This window comes from Amphiura filiformis, chromosome 7 (genome assembly GCF_039555335.1).
Source record: "Amphiura filiformis chromosome 7, Afil_fr2py, whole genome shotgun sequence".
Lineage (NCBI taxonomy): Eukaryota > Metazoa > Echinodermata > Ophiuroidea > Amphilepidida > Amphiuridae > Amphiura > Amphiura filiformis.
The window spans coordinates 3,491,661-3,515,444 of record NC_092634.1 but is presented as its reverse complement, the minus strand read 5'-3'; the positions used below and the strand labels follow the sequence as shown (position 1 = coordinate 3,515,444).

Genomic DNA, 23,784 nt, shown 5'->3' with positions numbered 1-23,784 from the left:
AGTAACGGTATGTTCACATATGAGTTGCAGTTACCCAATGTATATGTTGTATTTTTTATATTTGAAGTTAAATCTCATTAAGGGGTCACTTCCGGTATAAAACGAAATACCTTTAAAATGCATCTTCTTCCACAGATTCTGTAAGACAGTGACACCACTTGCACACATGCATTGTTATTACCCAGTGTCAATGTGGTGTACACAGATTTGGGGTCAAAGGTCATTAAGGGACCACTTCCGGTATAAATCGAAATTTCTTCAAAAAATTTTATTAGCTAAGAAAAACATAGGACAGTGATGGTATGTTCACACATGAATTGTTTTTAACCAATGTATATATGGTATTTTTTATTTGGGGTCAAAGGTCATTAAGGGGTCATTTCCGTATAAAACGAAATACCTTTAAAATGCATCTTCTCCCACAAATTACGCAGGACAGTGATGCCACTTACACACATGCATTGTTATTACTCAGTGTCCATGGGGTGTACACATATTTGGGGTCAAAGGTCATTAAAGGGTCACTTCCGGTCTGAGACGAAAAACATTCAAAATGTCCCTTCTGCCACAAATAACATGGCAAAGTAATGCCACGTGCACGAATACATTGACATTAGCCAATGCCTATGGGGTTTTCATATATTTTGGTGTCAAAGGTCAGTAAGGGGTCACAACACGGCTGTGTTCGTGGTCTTAGACCACAGCTAAGTCTAGTTAATTTTGTGTTTGATTGAACACATTAGGCAGTTCCATTTGAATTTCATACACCCTCTGAGAAAGATTCAACCCAAATCTTCCATAGAGGAAGGGTGAGTTTCAAATTGAGCTGCCTAATGTGCTAATTCCTTTTTAAATTTATACTCCCTCTATGGAATATATTTCCAAAATCTTTCACAGGGGTAGTGTGGTTTTCAAATGGAAGTCTAATTTTTGTGAGCAGTTTCCACAAAACCAGGATCATGCTAAGTTAGCTCAATAGGTAAAGTTCGATGCATTGGTGATGGCAATACGAGTTTGAGCCCGGTCGCGGTCTCTGTTCTCGTAAATAATTGAATTAACTTGAAATTCACCTGAGTAAGGAACCAAATACAAAAACATGAGCAGCTAATCCTGGCTGCAATGTTATTATTGTGGTATTTGTTAGAAGTGGGCTGATAGTTGCTAAATTTATATGGTGGTATGTAGCCACACCGGTCAGTGAATTCCTGTAAAGTGTTCTGAGGCTTGTGGGTTTAAGCCTGTACATAGCGTACTATAAATCACTGGGCTTTTCTTTTATTCTTTTTTTATTGCACTTTTTGATCAAATTGTAAAGATTATGGTACCAAATGAGCTTAAAATGACATACTTTTGATGTGCATATATTTGAACAGTTTCTAAATTTGATTGACTGTTACATTCTTGTGAATGAGGCAGTTAAATTCATAAACCATGTATGATGGTACAAACATGAGCAGACGACAGTGGGAGAACCGTTTTCATTTGTTGTTTAATGAGAAATGTGATATAATCTGATCAAAATGACTTATATGGGCTAACAATGTGTGATGCAGATAGATTGCAAAATGTTTTGTGTAGAAAATCATTGATGGACCACAATGGCCTCATCCCAGAGGCATAGTTCAATAACCTCAATTAAATAATCATACTGCAAAATTTGACCTCAAGTTGCTGAGTTTTTGTACCCAAATTTTTTAATGTCATTGAATGGATGTGCAAATGTATTGGGGTTAAAGAACCGTGCCCTGATTGATGAGCATGTTGTGGATCCTAGTAATATATTACATAATGGCTTGAATTTTATTATTCTCCTTTCACTGCAGCATGGGACTGAAATATACACAACCAATGATCCTAAAGATGCATGCTCCAAAGCTAATGTCATAGTGACAGACACATGGATCAGTATGGGACAAGAAGAAGAAGCTAAACAGAGAATAAAAGCATTTGAAGGATACCGACTTACAATGAAGGTATGAACAAGGCCCTGACAGTCAATTTTACTGGTCCAACATGCCAACTTTTGCCATTTGATTATATCAATTGATCACGCTGTTGTTTTTTCTGTTTGTGGTGGCCATTGTATGCTGAAGAAGCATCCATGTATGATAAAGAGGAATTCAAGTCTGGCCACTGAGTAACATTGCACTTTGCACACAAAACTTTGAAGGTTGTTATGCAACTACGAAAGTGTGGTGCAACACTCATGATGACGAGGGGGTCGTCTACAGTCTGAAAGACAACACAAAATCATGTTATTGTCCAATCAGATTATGTATCTACGAACTAGACCACTCCCACTGACTAAGAATAGCATGTTGGGTACCCATATTTAAAGTTGAAGCAGTGAAATAGTAATGTGAGAAGAAAAATCACAGCATTCCAGATAAAATTATAGAATAATTTGCTCAATTTTTTCTTCTTATTTTAGCATGCAGAATTAGCTGCCAAAGACTGGTGCTTCCTACACTGTTTACCTCGACATCAGGAAGAAGTAGATGAGGAATTATTTTATTGTGACCGCTCCCTTGTGTGGCAAGAGGCTAACAACAGGAGGTGGACTGTGATGGTAAGTGGTGTTATTTTCTTGTGTGGCAAAAGGCTAACAAATAAGAGGTGGACTGTGATTGTAAATGGTGTTATTTTATTGTGACCTCTCCCTTGTGTGGCAAGAGGCTAACAACAGGAGGTGGACTGTGATGGTAAGTGGTGTTATTTTATTGTAACCGCTCCCTTGTCTGGCAAGAGGCTAACAATAGGAGATGGACTGTGATGGTAAGTGGAATTATTTTATTGTGACCGCTCCCTTATGTGGTAAGAAGTCATCAACAGGAGGTGGACTGTGATGGTAAGTGGAATTATTTTATTGTGACCGCTCCCTTTTGTGGCAAGAGGCTAAACAAGGCTGTTTAGATAGTCTTTTTTCCAGGTACCAAACGTTGAATATTCCGGATTTACATGTATGTTATACACTCTGCCAGCAGCAAGACAACAAAAACACATTCAAGGTACAAACATCTTTCGTTTCTTTTCCTGATTCTCTTTAAAAACAATAGTAAACCTGCAGAAATGAAACAAAATAGAACAAAAAACCTGAAACTGTTGCCATGTTTCACCACCACGGCCGCCAGCGCAATGTCATTCGCGTCCGCCATGTCGCCATGTCATTTGTGCTTTATAGAAATAGCGTGTCAAAAATTCAGATTTACATAGAAATAAACATCATTTTTATATCATGGACAACTAGATGTTTATAAAATTAATTTATAAACAATACAATTAAGGATTTGTGGTATTTTTTTTCAGTCTAAATGAATTTATTTTATTTATTTTATTCAATTTATTCTTGCATTGTCTGCACGGTCGAAAAATAATGTTTAGTTCCCATGCCGCTATGCGGGGAGTTTTACATGGTTCAGTTGCAAATTGCAGAATGAGACGCTGGGGATGATGTTAAAACTATGTTTTGCAAGGTCGTACAGAACGACGAAAGGTTTTGAATGCGGTAAAAGTCGTTTACGTGATCAGAATTTTGTAACATCAGATGACTCAAGTATAGTCCCACCCCGCTTTTGGGTGAACATTTTTCAAAATTGGGGTGGGACTATACTCGAATTAAAAAAAAATCGGCTTTGGAGTGTCCCTGGACCTAGACCTAAATGCTAGGATCATTCATGGTTGATTTAAAAAAAAAAATTGTAGGCCCATGTGTTTTGAATAAATTTGTACTCATGTTATACTCTATTAATGATTTCAAAATGCATACAAATTTAATGCATTTTGAAATCATTAATAGAGTATGACATGAAAAAATAAATAACTTTAAAAATAAAAATAAATTTTTTTTTTTTAAATTTCGGAAATTTTTCGAAAATTTGGGGGTGGGACTTTACTCGTAGGGGGAACTATACTCACGTCAGTACGGTATATGAGAAAAATTTTGGGTGGCGGCGCGAGAGACGGTCGGTTGGTCGAGGGCAAGCAAACATTTTTTTTTTTGGCCTAATGGTGCTTGTTTGACAAAACCCATCATTGATTCAATTATGTTCTGCACACATACTCGGGCAAATGATACTCAATATTCTTACTTTTATATAAATAAATTAAGAAATTAACATTTTGGGTTGCAGCAGATGAAATGTCAATGGAATATGTTAAAATAAGTACAAATATGCCCAGTATTGATTAGTATAGTGGTTCTTGAAACAGGGCATTATCAAATTGAAAAGAATCTCAAAAACTTTAATTAGCCAATAGAGGCTGGGCATGTGACGTATCATACCGTAAATATGGCGTACTACTCAAATGCATTCAACAAAAGCATGATTGCAATCTATTGCAACAGTTTGTCTCGCACACATATCAAATGCACTACGAAGTACGATCAAATAGGTTGATGACAACATTTGATTGAATGGACTGCACTGCGCCATGATTACGGTGAAGGACACTGGTTCAAATCCTTTGTTTGGAGCCAATCGATATAAGCATGCAGGGCCTCTAAGAGTATGGAGACCAGAATGTAAGTGATAGTGAGTGAAGCTAAGGCCAAACAAAAAATATTAGCCTTTTCGAGATATGGCGGACACAATAGGATGGTGCTTCACGAAGTGGGTAGTCTTTTGAATTTGCCGGGTTTTACCCAGATTGAAGACTGCCCTCCTTTTGTGTACGCCAGTTTTGCCCTCCCAAGGGTAACATGGGGGATGTTGGACTTGGATGGTCAATTTTTATTTATATATATATTTTTCAGATCAATCAAACATTTATATGAAAACCTACCCAAAGAGAGGTAGGTATGTCAATATTACAGAAATTAATGTTGTAATTATTATTATTGTCAATCGAAACATTAATTTGCATGTAAGCATTACTTTTCACAATAGGACAATCCAAACTAGGGTCAGTATTCATTTGTACAGTAAATTTGTTTTGCCAATTTTCAAAACACGGACTGGTCATGGATGGAAACCCATTTTTTTAAAAATACTGAGCCTTGCTGCAGGTGTATGAGTGATAAATATCATCAAGAATCAATCATGAATCGTTTTGTTTCATAATAAACTAAACCATGTATAACACAAATCCAAGGCTTCGTGGGGGTTGATAAATCTATTAACTGGGGCCACTGGGCTAACTAAACAATAGATGGATTACAAGATACACTAATGTGCGCATTAATCTATGCCTGCAGATGGATGTGTGATAATCCGTCATAACGAAAGCACAGCTTTAATACGTGGGTTGAAGCTTACAGTCCACTTTCTTGCAAGTACCTAATGCTGACTTTATAATTTTAATCACCACCAATAGCCCAAGTGATCACTGACCAATACAAATGCTCCTTATTTCCAAAGATGTAAAGTACAATCCATTTCATTGGCTAAAACGCAATGGGTCAACACTAGCGACTGGACTATTATTCACTTCAAAGAAATAAGAGTAAAATATAAAGAGCCTTCTCAAAATAATCATGTCCTCTTTCTCCAAGATGTCTTAAGCATTTGTTTAGTTTATCACTCAACTACGCTTGCTCATGCACATCCGGTTTTGTGGACAAATGGAACAATGTATTCTACTGGACATTATGTGACCCGTTCTGACAAAACCAGGAACAAGTCGCATTTTTGACATTTCATGATTTGAATAAAAATGTAAGCACTAGACAATAAGCTTTAAAATGATACCAAAATTACTTTTCAAGATATGGATAATTTTGTAAATGATACTTTGATATTTTTGCCAAGTTGCTAATCTGAGTAATGGGCTAATTAGTTTCCTGCCTTACACAGGATTAAATAGGGATTATCATAGTTCAATTGTTAATTACTGATTAAATAAACCTCGTTTTAATAAGTACTTCCAAGGATTTGAAAATCCACATAGTTCCACAGTCAAATACCATGAAATTAAGAATTCCAACATTTGATTTTTTTTATGGGAATGTCATCTTTAAAAGCTTATAACTCAAAAACATGCCTGGTGACTTGTTCCGGGTTTTGTTGGAGCTGGTCACATATGTGGCACATCACATCCAAACACAACAGTTATTGGAAACCCAATTTAAGGTTTGCAAATTGGGAACCCCCAAATTTGGAGGGTGCAAATGGAGGGGGGGGGGCAAAGATATTTTAGGCCAAAAAGACAGGGAAGAGCAAGCAGTTTTGGCATGCTGTTTGGACATTTTACCCCCAGCTCATAAGTATTGCAAATAAAATAAAATGTTAAATAAATGTTGGTATTTATACAGCGCCTTTCACATGTGAACATGTACCAAAGCGCTTTAAATTTATTCCGCCGTCGTTAGAATATGTCAGCTGCCCAAGGCATGCTCATACCTTTGGGCGGCGCTCAATGGACAGTATTCATAACAGCTCCCCATTTCACACCTGGAGTAATCGAGATAAAGTGCCTTACTCAAGGGCACAACACGATGGCGTCACCATGGCTCGAACCCGCAACCTTCCGATTATGAGTCCTAGCCCGTTCCGCTCGGCCACCGTGCTCACTCGGCCACAGCCCATTAGGCATTTGGACTCTATGTGTCAAATAAAATTCATATTCTACATTTCAATATAAATGTAGCTAAATAACAATTAAATAAAAAAATAAAAAAAGTAGTTATTTAATTTGGTAGAGACTTAGACAATTGCCATGTTTTGATATAATAAACTCAAAAAATACATTTCATAAAGTGAATGCTGCTTTAATGTTTCAGTAAAAGTAATTCAGCACATTAATGATATTGATTGCAAAGCACTACTAATATCTAAATAGCACTGGTAATCAATTTGTCTGATACAGATTGATTTGAAAAGATTTTTAATTGATTTTTGTTTAATAGTGTATCATTGACATTGCATTTCTCCCCTGGGGTCCAATTACTTTGGTTTGTGTCTTTAAATTGGATTCCGAATACGAGTAATGTCTTTCTGATATCAAATAATTTTTATTTTTTTGAAATTCGCGATATAATACAAATTTTATGGCAAATGATTAATAATTGATATTTTTGACATTTAACAGTCCTTGAAGTAAACTTGATAAATCTTATGATATGTACTTTAAGTGTATGTAGCTGGGAGGAAAAGCCGGCCATTATTTGAAAATTGTGATCTTACAAATTGAAGATATACACTTTCCCAAAAAGGCCTACAATTTTTGATAAATAAATATATAAATAAACAAACAAATAAATGAGCAGATAAAAAAAATAAAAATGCAAATAACTAGCTAAATCAATCAATCAATCAATCAATAATACACATCAAATTTATCACGAAAGACTGTGAGAAAGAGCTCAATACCGAAGGAGGGCAATAAAAAAAATAAATAACAAAATAACAAAAATAACAATAATTTAAAAATAAAATAAAATAAATAAATAAAATAAATAAATAAATAAACCAACCAACCAACCAACCAACCAACCAACCAACCAACCAACCAACCAACCAACCAACCAACCAACCAACCAACCAACCAACCAACCAACCAACCAACCAACCAACCAACCAACCAACCAACCAACCAACCAACCAACCAACCAACCAACCAACCAACCAACCAACCAACCAATGATAATTGAGAAAAACTTTTTATGTTGAAGTCAGCATGCAGAGCATTAGTGTTCATTAATCGATCAGTGGTGCAATCGGCAAACTATTTTTTGCAGAATTAATAAGAAATTTTGTAAAGGTATATTGAAGAGCTGCAAAACATGATGTATGATTTTTAGCAGTATGCTTTGACTATATTTATAAATACGCATGTGACCACCTCCACGCTGACATAACAACTTGTAGACAGTAAGTCTCAAAGTGACCTTCTACATAGTGAGTGGTGACTCCTGTACATTTGAATGCAAAGGTCACTAATGTGCAGCAAAATTGTCTATTTTGTTCAAGTTTGTAATTATATTGTAAACGTTTCTGTTGATAAATATTTTTTGCATCGGCAAATAATTTCAAAATGCTGCTTTTGATAACATATTACAAATTCAGAATCCCCCATGTGCAACAATTTTGCTATTCAATTAATAATTAAATTTGATGATATTTATCTAAAGAGTTCCTATCCTTTTCAATGTCATGAGGATTTGGTCACGCTTGCTGGTCTTGGTATGTTGTGCCCAATGGTCACATGCGTATTTATAAATATGTATCTATAAATATAGTTGAAGGTAGCTGTTTAGTGCTTCATTCACAAGAAAGTATCTAATTTATATAGATACAAGAAAACTGCAGGTTCTTAATCAATTTCTGGGTATGGGTCTGATCGGTAAACATAGTTTTGTTTCATGATTAATTAGAACTACACACATGAAGACCACAGGCTGAAAATCAATCGATTCAAATGGATGACCATTCTCTTTTCATATGACTGCATGATATCCACAAAACCAATTCTCACAAAATTTATTAAAGCACTTCAGGCTTAGTCTTTTTGTCTTTTTCTTATTTTAGTACACCACTGGGCATTATAATTATGCAAAAAGCAGAAATTCAAGTAAAATTGAGGGCGTCGCTGTGAAGGAAATCACACATGATGGCTTTAAAAGATTTGTCTGATCATATATTATTTTGTTATAGATGTATGTAAAGTGCAAAATTACAATACAAACCAGAGCTTTGTGTACAAACAAGCACACCGATTCTTATTTAACTTTTGTTTGTTCCATCAAACTAAATGATTGTAATTTCATGAAAAATAAAATAGTGCTGACCAGGGACAGACTTAGGTTTCAGTTTTCCACTGGCCCTCCGGGCCAGTGAAATGGCAAATCTAGTGGCCCTGCAATAAATTTACTGGCCCAACAATTTTTCAATATGTTCTACTGCAAAAAAAGAAAACCCAACTTTTTTGTCGGTGCTTTTGGGGAAAAATCTATATCAATTTTTAATCATTTGTCATCATACAATGTATATCATATCGCAAATATCAAAAAATCAAAATTATTTGATATTCCTTGTTTTCAAAATGCAATTCGATATGTCTGATGTGCTCTCAGGTCCCACAAAAATATGTGGAAACATCACTATCCGAGCCCTTAAAGTCAAGCAAACCTTAACATTAATCAGGGTTCGGTTTTTGCCGAAAAAACTGGCAAAAACTTGTTTTTGCCTGGTTTAAACCGGCAAAAACTGGTAAAAACTCACATATAGTCAGTCAAGTATTAAAAAGTAACACAGAAAGCTCATAAACAATAACACGCAACATTTAATGAATCATTTAACATATTTTTTGTCTCATCAAGCCCTTAAAATGAAAATGATTTGGTTATGATATGACACATATGCACTATGAACAATGAAAATCCAATAATCCATACATGTTAGTTTCTTAAAATGTTGCTTATAATTACCAAATCTTGCAGTATTAAATCTAGGAAATTATTTTTGTGACTTAAAAATTTGTTTTGAGATGAGAAAAGTGAAACATTTATCAGTTTTGTTACCCTGTAACATTTCAATTTGTTTTGTACTGAATGTACTCAATGTAGAGAGTGTAGTCACTAACACAAGTTCAGTCAGTAGGCCTAGTCCTGCCTTTTTTTAGTTCCAAAAGTTTCAAACTAGGCGGTATCGCTAGTTCCAAAAGTTTCAAACTAGGCGGTATTTACGGTATCGCTATCATCATCAGATATAATTATGAAGCGCATGGAAGAGCTAAGTAGTACATAGGCCTACTATCATCGTAAAAAGCGGCCGTATATTTCCAACTTGCTAGCAATGCAAGAATAAGAATATAATTATTATACAAACAAATCATTGAATAAAGATATAAATTTCAAGTGACAGACAGAGCAGAAAACTGTGTAAATATGACCATCACTGATATCTTGTCTCGTAAGTGTTATATCAGGCTCAAAAATCGAGTGGCCCGCCGGGCCAGCATTGTTGGAAGTTTACTGGCCCGATGCAAAATCCACTGGCCCCGGGCCACCGGGCCACTGCTTAAATCCGTCCCTGGTGCTGACATCAGCATTTTTAAAATTTCAAGTATTTCTGAGAAATCAGTGTAATTCTCTTCATATTATGTATTATTGTAAAAGAAATTAATTAGCAAACCGGCGATCTAGTGGCACAGGCCTCTTAAGTTCCTCTCTAAGACGTCTCCAAAACAAATACTGTCCATATCCATCACCTGGCCATTTTAGGCACTGCACTTTACAGAGTAATTGTCTAAACAACAGAGTCTTTTTATTATTTGGAATCTCTTCCAGGATGATAAGAATCATCACATTGCGATTCTCTTCCAGGACTCTATAGTGTGCCATCTCTAGTTCTTTATTACACCAATTGTCTTCAAAAAATTGTGGCGAGAGTATAATAAGAACCTTGCGGCTTCTTTGCATGTGGAGAGATATTTCTTCTAACTTTATTCTCCCAATACGCATGTCTCGACACCTTAGGAAAAGTCTGAAAGGTTCCTCTCCTTGCTCAATATTGGGTAGAAGCTCTCCATGTACCCAATCATCAGCACTTTCTTCATGGTAGGGAACATAGGCATCATATCGAGGGGGTCCATTCTCATCATCATTGATACGTTCAGCATTTTCAATAAGATGGTACTGTTGGTTTCTTCTTCGGTTGAATACCAGGAAAAATTTGTACTTGATGTGCCACCAATAACGCACAATCAAAATTACTACAACTACTAGAACGATAACACAAGTAATACCAATTGAAATGTATGTGCCTAGTGGTAATGCACAATCTAAATTTACCTGTGTAATGCTTAAGTCTTTTTCTGAATCTGGGGAAAAACATATATATTTTCCAGAAGCGAGAACATTTCTAGAAACAAGAAGATGGACTGTGTCATCTTCAAGTATCCAGTTCCAAAATGTTTCCAGATTGCAATCACAATGAAACTTATTGTTACTCACATCTAGAGCGTCCATATAAGGATACTCTGATTTGGTTAGCATTAATTTTGGGATATTTCTAATTGCATTGTCAGTAAGAATCAATGTTTGTATATTGCTTAAGTGCTTCAAATTGGTTACTAGTGTCAGCTTGTTGTTGCTTAAATCAAGATAAATAAGGTTACAGAAAAACTTGAAAAGATCATTATCAATTGTTGGAATATGATTATTTTTTAAAGAAAGATGTTTTAACTTAGGTGCTCTGAAGATATCCAATATAGTAGCAATGTCACCATAAGATAAATCCTTTAGTGTATTTAAGAACAGGTATTGTAAACTAGGCAAGTGCATTTCTGCGGAAGAATAAGAGTAAAATGAGCAGATGGAAAAATCTAAAATCACAAGATGTTGGCACATATAATTGGTTAGTTTAAAGGTCACAAATGTTGCACTAGCATCATAATATTCCAACTGAGGTGCAACTTGGCATATATTTGCACTGAAAAACTTATAATTATTTGGGTACCCTATGTCTAGTACTTTCAAATTTGGTGGAGAGCATGGCCAATATAAAGGAGTAAGAGACTTATCAAAGTTATTGAATGACAAATCTATGTTTTCAAGTGTTGAAATGTCACACAGTTGTCGCCAGAAAAATTGAAAATCACCACTCAGTGGATTGTATGATGACTCAAACATGGTGCTAAAGCTACTGAATACATTCAGAGCACTGGATGAAGGCTTCTTAGCAGTGGGTGAAAATCTTAACTTACTTGAACTGAAGGTATTTATATTTACAGACATGGTTTGATTTGCGAAAGAAACATGCACAAGATCTAAAAGTTGTAAATGCATGAACCATTTAAAAGGTGCACTTGCAAACCCATATCCATAAGCATTTAATGTCAATGTTTGCAATGATGCCTTCCAATTTCCCCATGATGCAAATGTTGTTGAATCTAAGTAGACTGTTTTGATGTTAAGCATTGCCATTGTTAGGTTTTGAAGAGGTGAATCTAGTGAGTTCAAAGCCTCTATGGCTGTATGGATGTCAACTTGAAGGTTAAGGTGGAGACTAGTAAGATTATTGAGTACCTCAAATTCTGGAAGACTGGTAGTACTTGGGAATGCCTGGGTAAATTCAAGATATGTCAAAGGAATCAGTTGTTTACATTTATTGCTGGCCTTCAGGTGACGGCTATTTTCTGCATATGATGAGCAAAACTTGATTTCAGAACAGGATCCACCAACTCTGATGTCAAGGTGTTGTAGGTTGTGTAATCCTATAAACAACTTCTCAATGCTATCACAGTCATATATATCACCTTCAATGTGCAATTCACATAATGATGAAAGTAGAGCTAGAGGGGTACCAGTAATAGTATCAGATCCATCATCAAATGATATCTTCAGAATTTGTAAGTTTTCCAATCCTACAAGTGATGAAGTACTAAGACTTGTTGCGTTTTGCCAACTCAGTTCAAGTATGTGCAGTGAGATGAGATCTTGAAATGGAAAACCAGCTAGAGTTCCCAAGTAGTTTTTATATAATTTTAGATGTGTAAGTTTGCTTAGTTTGCAAAATGTTTTGTCAGTTATGAAGGAAAATGAGTTGAAATTCATGTCCAAACTTTGTAGATTTTGAAGTCCGATAAATGTAGCATCAAGTAAAGAATGTATAGAGTTATAACTTAAATCCAAAGTTACTAGATCATGAAGTTCAGTGAATGCATTAACTGGCAAGGCTGGTAAATAGTTACTGGAAATATCCAAATCATGCAATTTGTGCAGTCTACTAAAAACTTGAGCTGACATGAGGGATATGGAATTGCCACGCAAGTTCAAAGTTAACAGCTCTTTGAGTCGATTAAAAGCACCATCAAGTAAAGATGATATATTATTTGAGGAAAGATCCAAATATTGCAGCATGTGAAGACCAGGAAATTCACTATCAGGAATAACAGTCAAATCATTCCTACCTAGATCAAGTGACTTGATAGAAGCAGCATTTCGAAATGGTGGAATACAAACCAGGTTTCTGTAGCTACAATCCATATTGGTATAATTCCACATTTTACAAGCAACACTTCCTTGTGGATAACAAGAGTTTTTCTCTCTTATTTGTTGTCTATTCAGAGGATGAATACAAACAGAATACAGAATCTGATACACAAAAATGATACACATACACCATAGTTGTACACAAACCATTGTGGAGTTAGAAATGTGTCTTACACAGCATCATAATAAAGAAAAATTGGTGAATTGTTTTAAACAAAGTTGCCAATTAATATGAAACTCTGAAGGAATGCTATTTTTATCAACTTGATTTTTTCAGTTATACAGAAAGGGGTTGCCAACATTTCTCAGGCAACTTGTACTTCAAAAATACAGTTTTAAAAGCAAAACAATGATATAAATTCCAAGTTAATGCTGCTCTTAAAGATGTATGTATCATAATTTTGCATTACTGTGAAAGTATTAATTGCAATAGGAATCATGTGTAGTGCAAATTGGGACGTGGTTTAATATGAGGTCTACATTAAACAAGTCAACTACATCAACACATATCAACTATTTAAAAAATAGCCCAATTGTGTGCATAAGATGATGATTGGCAACTCTGAGTGATAGGGAAGGAAGTAAATTGTTTCTATTATAATCTTGTGATGTTCTGATTCAAAACCAACTACAGCAAATTGCTCACATAAGGTGCGACCCTTACAGCCATAGCCAATTGCCCCAGTTATATAGGCTTATAGCATATAAGGCATAGGCCTATTTAGCAAGCCAAAAGTTCTGACACTACTGGCTTGTCATATATGGCAAAGGTAATGCAGACATTTATTTGAGCGTGATATTTGAAAACTCTTTTTAGACTGATAAATTCATGTGTCATGGGACAAATTCACCCAATTTTATCATTATTAGGTTTTCAAAATAAAGAAGCCTTCATTAATATGCAAATGTGGCTACTGTCCGAGTGGTGAATTAATTGGACAGCTAGGTTATGTATAAAGGTATCAAATGCAAGATTCTGAAAACAATAATGCATTATTAATGGTCACAATCAGTTAAAAATGTAGCCCCTAGAGCAAATTATATGAGATTGAAAGAAGAAATTCAAGGAAAAGTTCAGCTGGACTTTAACCACTGAAAAACAGTAGCCCAGCTTAAGTTTGCAAATGGCTAAGGAAATGAACCACAATCATACTATACTCTGGTTGCTCTACGAAAAAGGAATGTATGTAGCTGGAGTGAAAAGCTGATGATCAATTGAAAATTTTGACCTTTCATATTGTAGATATGGATTTTCCCCAAAAAACACCAAATAAAAATAGGTCTTTGGGGGGAAAATGTATATCTTCAATATGAAAGGTCAAATTTTTCAATTGATCATCGGCTTTTTATCCCAGCTACATACACTTTAAGTAAATATCATTAGATTTATAAAGTTTACTTCGAGGACTGTTATATATCAACAAGGGTCTCAAGTTTGAATCCTGGTGAAAACAAACAACTAACTTGTTCATCTTCTCTCTATTCCTTCCTTCTTTCCTTTCCATTATCCAAAGCAGATAGTGAATTAGAGTTAAGAGTTAATACATATTGATGGAATATTCATACAATCAGCTATTCTTGTACATTCTTGTACATGACCTTCGTGATAGATGTTATCCATCTATATTCATTGCCATATATCTATTTATTTCCTTTCTAGGAATCTGTTTCAGTTTCAAGTAGTAAGTTTATATAAATACAACAGCTATCACTTTTAGTCCAACAGGTAAAAATGGTTGGTTTTTATATTTCTTTGAATTTAGGGGAATGAAAAATAGCATATGCCAGTAAGTGAGACTTGATGTAAATGAACAGTTGAGCAAACAAAACAAAAACCTATTTTTTGTGTGTGACCTGATGAATCTGCATTAATAGATGATTTCCCAAGCTTCAACACAATCTTTAAGTAGGGCAGTAAATGATTTCTTCCCTTTACCTCCTTGTAGAAAAATAATATCCATACAATATTGAGCAGATTTCACCAATAGACTTGACCTTTTCAAAAAAAACACCTCTAGCCCACAGGGAGTATGATCAAATAAAGTATTGATTATATCAAACCCCCTGATATTTCTGACATGACAACTCGTACTTTTAAACATTCCTTCCTACAAAGTGTCAGATATTTACTCATCTATCATTGAAATAAAAAATAAAAGTGATTGATTTACCCCCACTGATACAAAATTAGGTCAAATAACTATCTGCGTAATACATGAATATATGAGCAGAAAGAGAATGAGAAATGGGGATGAGAAAAATGAGGAGAGAAGGGTGATGGGGAGGAAATCTGTTGTTGTTGGAGTAGGGTCTTTTCCTCCACTGAATTGGGAAACTGCCCATCCTCTTTCCACCAGTAAAATACAAACAAGCAAAAACACAAGAGCACATACATAAACAAATATAACAAATGACAGATTTTGGACAAAAGTTTCTTTTTGGGGAGTGGTGAATTTCAGGATTTGTATACCCTGAGCCCCTCTGCTCTGAAAATACCCTTACACCCTCAAATGTCCTCATTTTGAAAACAATCTAATACAGTGATGCCACATTTGAGTATTTTCCAAACTGTGTTAACCTTAAAGTGCTCATTGTAAAAGGTTAACCCTTGAGCACTACCTGCCGATCTAATATTGCCTCTGATTCGTCAATTACATGATATCTTCTTTTTAATCACTAATCAGAATGGAGTTTTGCAAATAATTCACCCCAATTTTTTGTGTGATGAAATTATTCTAACAATGTTGCTGATTGGTCCAATTGATAATGAAAACTTCTTTTTGACCAATCGGCAGGTAGTTCTTGTGGGGTTAATAAAGAGAATTGAAGATTGCTAATCAATTCCTTTTCTCTTTATTTCTGGGAAGATACATTAATTTGTTATCATACCACTTAACGACTACTGAGAGAGATGTGGATGGACAATTTGTAAAAACTACTTTCAAAATTGTCTAATTTCATTTTTGGTCAAGGGTGTATGAACCAAGAATTGTATAAAAGTGAAACTTTTATTGGTGGTATTAGTGGTTTACACAATTCATCTATGCAGTCTCTTGGGTTTGCCAGGGCAAGGCTGCATACTTGGAAATCATCACAGATTTTTCATGGACAAATCAACCTAAGGCCAAGAAAAAAAAATTCTTTGCTTGCCCTCAAATGAATTTTAACAATTGGGTCGGTCGGTCAAGATTTCTTTTTTTTTTTCTTCTTTTTTTTTAAATTACTAGCAAACTCTACTGTTTGTATTAATTAAGGTTCAAAATATGAAAGATCAGACAATTTTGGTGTCAAAATGAATCAACTAACATTACAAAACAACTAAAATGTTGAACACAAGCTCTAAAATAATTTTTTTTTACATCTTCAGAATGCAAAAATTTGAAAAGAAAAAAAAAATTTTTCAGGAATTTCCAAAAATAGGGTCGGTATTCTTTTGTACAGTAAATAGAAAAAAAACACCTTTTTTCTGATTTCCAAAATAAGGGTCAGTCGGTTGAGGGCAAGCAAACATCTTTTTTTTTGGCCTAATGTCATAAAAATTGAAAAGAAGAAATAAAACAAGTGGTGTTTTTTTTACTCTTACTTGATCACAATATGCAGGGGCGGATCCAGGAATTTTCAATAGGGTGCCCTCTAAATCCGCCCCTGATATGTTATGGACTGTGATGGTAAGTGCAGTGGTGTTATTTTATTGTGACAGCTCCCTTGTGTGGCAAGAGGCTAACAATAGGAGTTGGACTGTGATGGTAAATGATGTTATTTTATTATGACCGCTCCCTTGTGTGGCAACAATAGGAGTTGGACTGTGATGGTATAAGTGGTATTATTTTATTGTGACTGCTCCCTTGTGTGGCAGGCTAACAACAGGAGGTGGACTGTGATGGTAAGTGGAATTATTTTATTGTGACCACTCCCTTGTGTGGTAAGAGGCTATTAACAGGTGACAACAGGTGGACTGTGATGGTAAGTGAAATTATTTTATTGTGACCACTCCCTTGTGTGGCAAGAGGCAAACAATAGGAGGTGGATTTTGATGGTAAGTGGAAATATTTTATTGTGACCGCTCCCTTGTGTGGCAAGAGGCTAACAACAGGTGATGGTTTGCCAGGAATATATCCAGAACTAATCATTGCCTGTGCCTGACAATCACAAGCTAGGCATTATTTGACATTTTGGCATTATGCACTGATTGCATTAAATGTAGCAACACAAATGTTTATATTAACAAGATTTGACATAGAATTATTCCTGAATTTCCTCATGGCATCATGATACACGGTGGCATTTGGCTATTCAAGTTGAAATCCAGACACTCCATATGGAAGACATGACCTTAACCTTTAGGGAAACCTATTAGGGAGTCTGAATGCTCCTTCCATTTATCACTGTTAATCCCACTTACATCACCTCTTCTTACTCTCCAATCTGCAGGCTGTCTTCCTATCTCTGTTGAGGGATCATAAGGTGACCACACCTGCACCAAAGTTCTGAACACCAAACTGAAGACGACAAGCAAACCTGGATGCATACATACCAGCTACTGAAATAATTACTCTTCCAAAGAGCAATCATAATTTATAGTTTTCTAGCTAAACACATAGTGTCTGTGTTGGAGTTTTTGTTATGTTTTATTGTTACATAACGTGGCATGAAGTAACCTTTGTTCTCCTTCCCCAATTTTTTCACTGAATAGTTGCTGTATTGCTTTTTATGTCTTCAAGCCAAGACATTGGCAGGATACATATCAGTATTTCAAAGTGGTATATTTGTACATGGCACAGTACATTTGGGTTAATGTTTGGGATTTGGTAAGTTATTGCTTCAGGGAAGGGAAAAATGTGATTGAGTGATTTAGGTTCAGCCCTCGAATTAACCCACGGCACCCATGGCATTTTGCCGTGGGTGCCCATCCCCACTGCCGTAATGCCCTGAAAATGATGCCTTTACCCAAGGCAGTCACTTGCCGTGCCCTCTAATGAAGTTGCCATCGGTGTCCCAGCCCTGCCCCTTCATTATGAAATCATCTATCTATGTTTGTGTGTGTTTTCTTCACTTTGAGAAATTGCCTTGGTGCCCTTCTCAAATTTTCAACAGTTGCCATGATGCCCTCTTGAAATATTACAAACTGCTGTGCTGCCTTGCCTTTTCAGTGAAAATCCAAGGCAATTTTCAACTTGCCCTAAAAAGTTGCTGTGCCCCTTCAGATCTTTAATTCGAGGGCTGTTTAGGTTCATAATTGAATACATGAGTGGAAGAAGGGCCCAACTCCAATTTTTTACAATAATGAGTTACACACAGGATTTTATTGCCAGCAGACTGATCTTCCTTGTGTGTGAAAAATGAGCCAAAATCCACTCTCTAAATAGTCTTTCACGTACACTTAATCATGGTTTTCATGGAAGAAAGGCCCAACTCCATGGAGTTGGGCCCTTCTTCCACAAATATAGGGTTTAAGAGGAATTTTGTTCATCCATGAAATCTGCTTTTCACTACAATAAATTTTCTTGCTAACATATTACATGAGTTCTACATGTGCAATTAATGGTGATTACGTAATTTCTGTAGCTATTTATAACACAGAACTGGCACTTGCAGTATATTAGTGGAAGAAGGGCCCAACCCCAACTCGTATTAAGACCTGTACCGCTGCCATGGAAATATCAAATATAATTTCGAATGTATGTACTATTGTATGTTCATGTATTAAAGGTCCCATGAAGATGAAAATGTTCTGTCTATAAAACTTTTCCAAATATTAAGTTTTTTCTTAATATCTCAAAAACAGTTTTGATGGAGTTGGGCCCTTCTTCCACTCAGGTATTCAATTGAAGATGGTATTGGTAAGGATCAAGGATAAGGTTAATGACTGTGTTCACAGGCCACATGGCTGTTCTTTATAAGTGTTTGGGCAAGACAACAACTCTCTATGCATTGTAATATTGTATGGAACATTAAGTATTGTAATATTTTATATGGTATTTGTAATTTCATACAACTAGTCCAAAAATTTCCACTTGCAGACGTTTCGGAAACTCACTGTTTCCTTTATCGATGCTATTGTTTCAGTGACGATCTGTGTACAGCAGATGATTTTTGCTGCTTAGCAACCGAGTTGCCAGTTGATTTTTCAGCTATCAGATCGTCAAATACGTGACTCAAGTTGTATTGCCCCTCGTCTCGGTTCATGTTTTTTCCCCGCTGCTGTACACAGATCGTCACTGCAACAATAGCATCGATAAAGGAAACTGTGAGGTTCCGAGACGTCTGCAAGTAAGTGGAAATTTTTGGACTAGTTGTATGAAATTACAAATACCAGTTTACCATGAACAGTCCTGATGAACATCTTCAAGAAGATTTTATATGTGTGTAAAACCAATCCGTGTGCATTACATGGTATTTGGCATATTTGAGCTTTGTTGCAGGAAAAATATGGCCCTAAACTAAGAAAATGGAAACCAAAAAATGACATGAGCATCAGAACACTTTCAAATGTGACAGAAGACAGTTGGCCTGAATTGCCAAAAAGTAGCTGAAAGGAACAAAAGTTTTGCCAAAAAGTGGGGGCAACATGTCCTCCATATATATGTAGGAATGACGCCCATGAGAGCAGAATTGCCTGAAGCGATTGGAAAAATGTAGGTCATAGTGACCCAATTTGTATAATGTTATGTAATCATGTGTATAGCAAAAATATTAATTAAACAAATTTTGCACTCCCAACTAGCCGTTTGCCATTTTGGATGCTGGATGATGCTTTTCTCAGAAGTAATGCACAAGGCAAAATTGGAAGTTGTGTGTAAAATTTCTGAATTTGTATACTACTTATTCAGTGATTTGCTGAACCAAAAATACCCTAAAGTGGACAAATGGCAAAAGTAAAAGCCGTCTGATAAAAACAAATCGGACATCAAAATGAAGTATGTCCTTTTATAATTGAAGACCGAATTAAAAAGACGTCAGGGTAAAGGCACAACAAGATTGGTTGCTGACCTGTGCAATACAGTAGTTTTCATCTGGTTGACAGGACATCATACGCAAACTAGTCTTTTTATTTCAGTCTTCAATTATATTAATTTTTTTTCTTGTTGCATGTTGCATGGCAAGGCTGCTGAATTCAGCATGGTAAGGTGCTAGCAGTAGACAGAGGATAGTAATTTATACTTTCAGAGCAGGTTATTTCAATTAGATATTGCTTTTAGCAACGTTATTGAGTATTTTGTAGATGTAGATTTACTTTTTTATGCAATACACATGATATTTTGTGATAAAATGTGGCAATTATGCAGTTAGACAAAATATATTGTGTACAGAAAATCGCTGAATAGTGCTTTTGCTTTTAAACCAAAGAAACCCTAAAATTAACTGGTTTAGTGTATGTAATCAGTACTGTCAATTTAAATGATAACCATTAGCATGCAACAGAATTACTGTATGTTGTGACAAATGTATTTTTATAAGAGGTGGATAGTAATAGCCCGGGAGTGGGGGGCACTCGACTTTGGAAGTGACAGGGGTGTACGGACAGCAGTTCGAAACTAGGGTCTTTCGATGAGAGCATAGACACCAAAAAAGGACGGTCTTTCAGTGAAAAAGGTGACTGTGGAAATTTTGGGACAAGATATAAAAGTTGATCAAAATTGTCAAAAAATCATATAAATCTGAAAAATTTGAAAATTTTTGAAAAATTTGAGGAACAATAATGAAAAAAAAAAACAGGGTCATTCAGTGAGAGAATATCAGAATTTGTCCCAAAATTTGTGAAAAAAAGGGGTTTTTTTGTGACAGGAAAACAAAAAAAGGGGGCCATTGGGTGAGAGGTAGTTCAGTAAAATAAAAAAGGGTCATTGGGCGAGAGGGAGTTGAAAAATGGGGGTCATTGTGGCTGCACATCCATTCCCCGTCACCCATTTTTAGTGCCCCACCCCCGGAGTAATAGATAAAGCAAAATCCACGAGTTATTTGATGTATCATGTAAAATTGTCCAATTCTCATATCATCTTACAAAGTTGATTGAGTGTGGTGCGCAGGGTATTCCACAATTATTTATTAATTCCAGTTAATCTCAGCTTTGATGTGAAAGAGGCTGTCAATTAAAGGGGTATTCAATTATATGGGTATTTCGTGATTTCAACATCCTCCTTTTGAGGTATGATTTAATAGATATTCACATATAAAGATTATTTCCAAAATGTCAGTCAATTCAGATTTTAAATTTGCCAATGACACATATTAACATGTATTATTGCAGCTCCACCAGGGCTACTGTGTCATAATTTTGGGCTGTTGACAGCCAAGAAATACAAATTGGACGATATCTTTGTCAAATGATTGAATCTGCAAGAAAGGTTATGCACACAATCATGATGTAGTCCTAGTTTCTGGAGTAAGTTGAGGGCATGATTACTAAGTGCCCTTTTAAAATATAGGTCACCCCTGGAGGGGGTACTCGCATGTAAAGGTGGTATGGGTATGTGCAGCGGTCAAGGGTCCCCTTTTCAGGCTCTCCAGCATTTCTTTAAGACCCACACTTGGATCATGCTCCAGTTCTTTGAGCCTCACACTCTGACAATTGTAGCTCTTTAGCTCAAATTTTTGAAATCTTTTTGCTCCAAAGTCTACAATTTGGCCCAATTTTAGTTCACAAGACCCATCAAAAATGTTGAAATTTCAGTTCATCAAGCCCCTATTTTGCCCAAAATCAGTTCTTATTTCCCAAAGTTAGGCGCTCCACGCTGCACACCCCTACCAAAATTTCAGTTGAATGCCCCCTCGGGTCACCCACCTTAAAAAATGGTAAAATTTCACTTATATAAGTTTGTTTAGATGTACAATACTACAACTATTCAATGCCAGCAGGCTATTGCCCTTTTAAAATATAGGTCACCCACCTTAAAAATGGTAAAATTTTGCTTGTATTAGACAAGTTTATACACAATGTGTTAATTAGGATCTTGCCTCATGTGTTTAGATGTACATTATACAACTATTCAATCCCTCATTTCAAATATATAGTTTTGGTTTCTCTATTGTTCAGAAACCAAAAATCAAGGGATTAAAATGTGGAGATAAACTGGTTTGTAATCATGACACTATTGTGCTGGGAGGACACAAGAGGGTATATATAACCAGAAGTATAATGGCCTATAACCATACGTATATAATAGCCTATTGTGCTAACATTTTCATTATCGGATATCTATCAACGCGGGCGACAGTTACTCTCTTCCGTAGGTGGCACACTTTCATGACACCTGATAATTACACCCGAGTTCTATATATACGAGGCCTACATGTAGAAATCATGTGCATATATTGAGGGGTGGGGGGTGTTTTGTTTATTTGTCTGAAATATAAACGATGCATGATGATGTAGATGATTTGATTATGTATTAGATTATTCCCCGGAAAGCACAACCCATACCTATGTTCCTCCGCCACCTAATATAACCTCCTCCTCCCCCTCCCCACACTCGACATCGACTCTTCCCTATTATTCCACTCCACCTTACCCTTACCCCACCCCATACACACCCTCTTTCCCTGACGATCTCTTCTATCTCGAGTCTCTCTCTTCTCCAATAAATAAATTGAATAAAAGTCAATTTAAACCAGCTTTCTATGATATTGATCTTCCGTCATGGGACATGCACAAAAATAGAGTTGTGTATAATAGTGTTTATATCACTCAAGTCAAGTGTCTTTTGTAATGTATGTGGACATATTTCGATGGTCTATATATTTTCACAGTGAAATAAGCTAAGGCTGATTCGTAGTCTCAAGTCAATGCTTTCAAATTAAATCAATGCTTTCAAATGTAGACTGCTTTGTTCGACTTCTCTGCTCGTGAATATTGCACTGCGAAATTTAAACATTTCTTTTGTATACTTAGAGTAGGTAACTTCAAATCAAATAATTTTACAATCCACACCACTTATAAGAAACTGAAACCAAAACCGAAACTGACTGACACAAATGTTCGGTTTTAAACAAAAGGTAGAAACAATGAGTTCGATATCTTATGATTCAAGTGGTTAGGCAGGACAATAGGAAACCACGTGACCAAAACCAAAACTAAAACTATATATTTGAAATGAGGCAATGTCAGCAGGCTAGTGCCAAATTGGAGCCCTGCTGCTGCTGTCTTTTTGTAGTAGGCCCATGTCAACATGTTGGAAAAATAAAACTATATATGGTGCTGATAAAAAACATGTATTAAATTGAGAGCTTGTGTTTTCTTGTGTGTTCTTCTTCATGATGCTGTGGGTAACTCTGCTCATTTTCAATGAAAAGATATCTAACACTTCCCACAATGCATTTCTTCCATTTCAATTTTCTGTATCGATTTGCTATCTAGTGCAACATGGGTCGATAGTGACGAAATGTACCAGAATGAAACAAATTACTAATATTACACATTGAGATTCTTAATTTTCATATGCAAAGAAGAACTAAATTTGGAAAGTATTTACTGATGAAAAATGCAATTTATCAACAGAAACTCTTCCTGGAACTTATAAATTTTGCTGTAAAATCTGGTCATGCATACTGCCTTTCCGATTTGTCACTTTCCAAACTGGTCACATGGTGATTAAAATAACCTGATGCATAGACTAATACAAGACTATTCACCAACAGTCAAATTCCCCATACTTTATACTGTGAATTCTCACATGTTCATGAGGCCGATCGTTCATGTCTAACAATAGAGTGTTGTGTGTATTCGCGTAAAGACCGTAAAAATATGCGGTATGTGCATAGCTGTTTCGTCTGTCACACTTCATGGAATGATCGGCCCTCATTATTATCGGTCGTTTGTGGTTAGACTGTATCTCTTTAGTCCATGAGCCTATGAT

The 23,784-nt window shown here is 35.8% G+C and overlaps 1 protein-coding gene across 1 annotated transcript in view; it reads left to right on the top strand.

Moving 5' to 3' along the window:
• LOC140156636 (ornithine transcarbamylase, mitochondrial-like) overlaps positions 1–18,761 on the top strand; it is a 30,703-nt gene extending 11,942 nt beyond the window's left edge. The window contains exons 8-10 of the mRNA XM_072179572.1: positions 1,824–1,973; positions 2,432–2,569; positions 17,363–18,761. Of these exons, the coding sequence (XP_072035673.1) occupies positions 1,824–1,973; positions 2,432–2,569; positions 17,363–17,422 (348 nt within the window). The 3' untranslated portion in view covers positions 17,423–18,761. The remainder of the gene's footprint in view (positions 1–1,823; positions 1,974–2,431; positions 2,570–17,362) is intronic.
• The last annotated feature ends 5,023 nt before the right edge of the window (positions 18,762–23,784 follow it).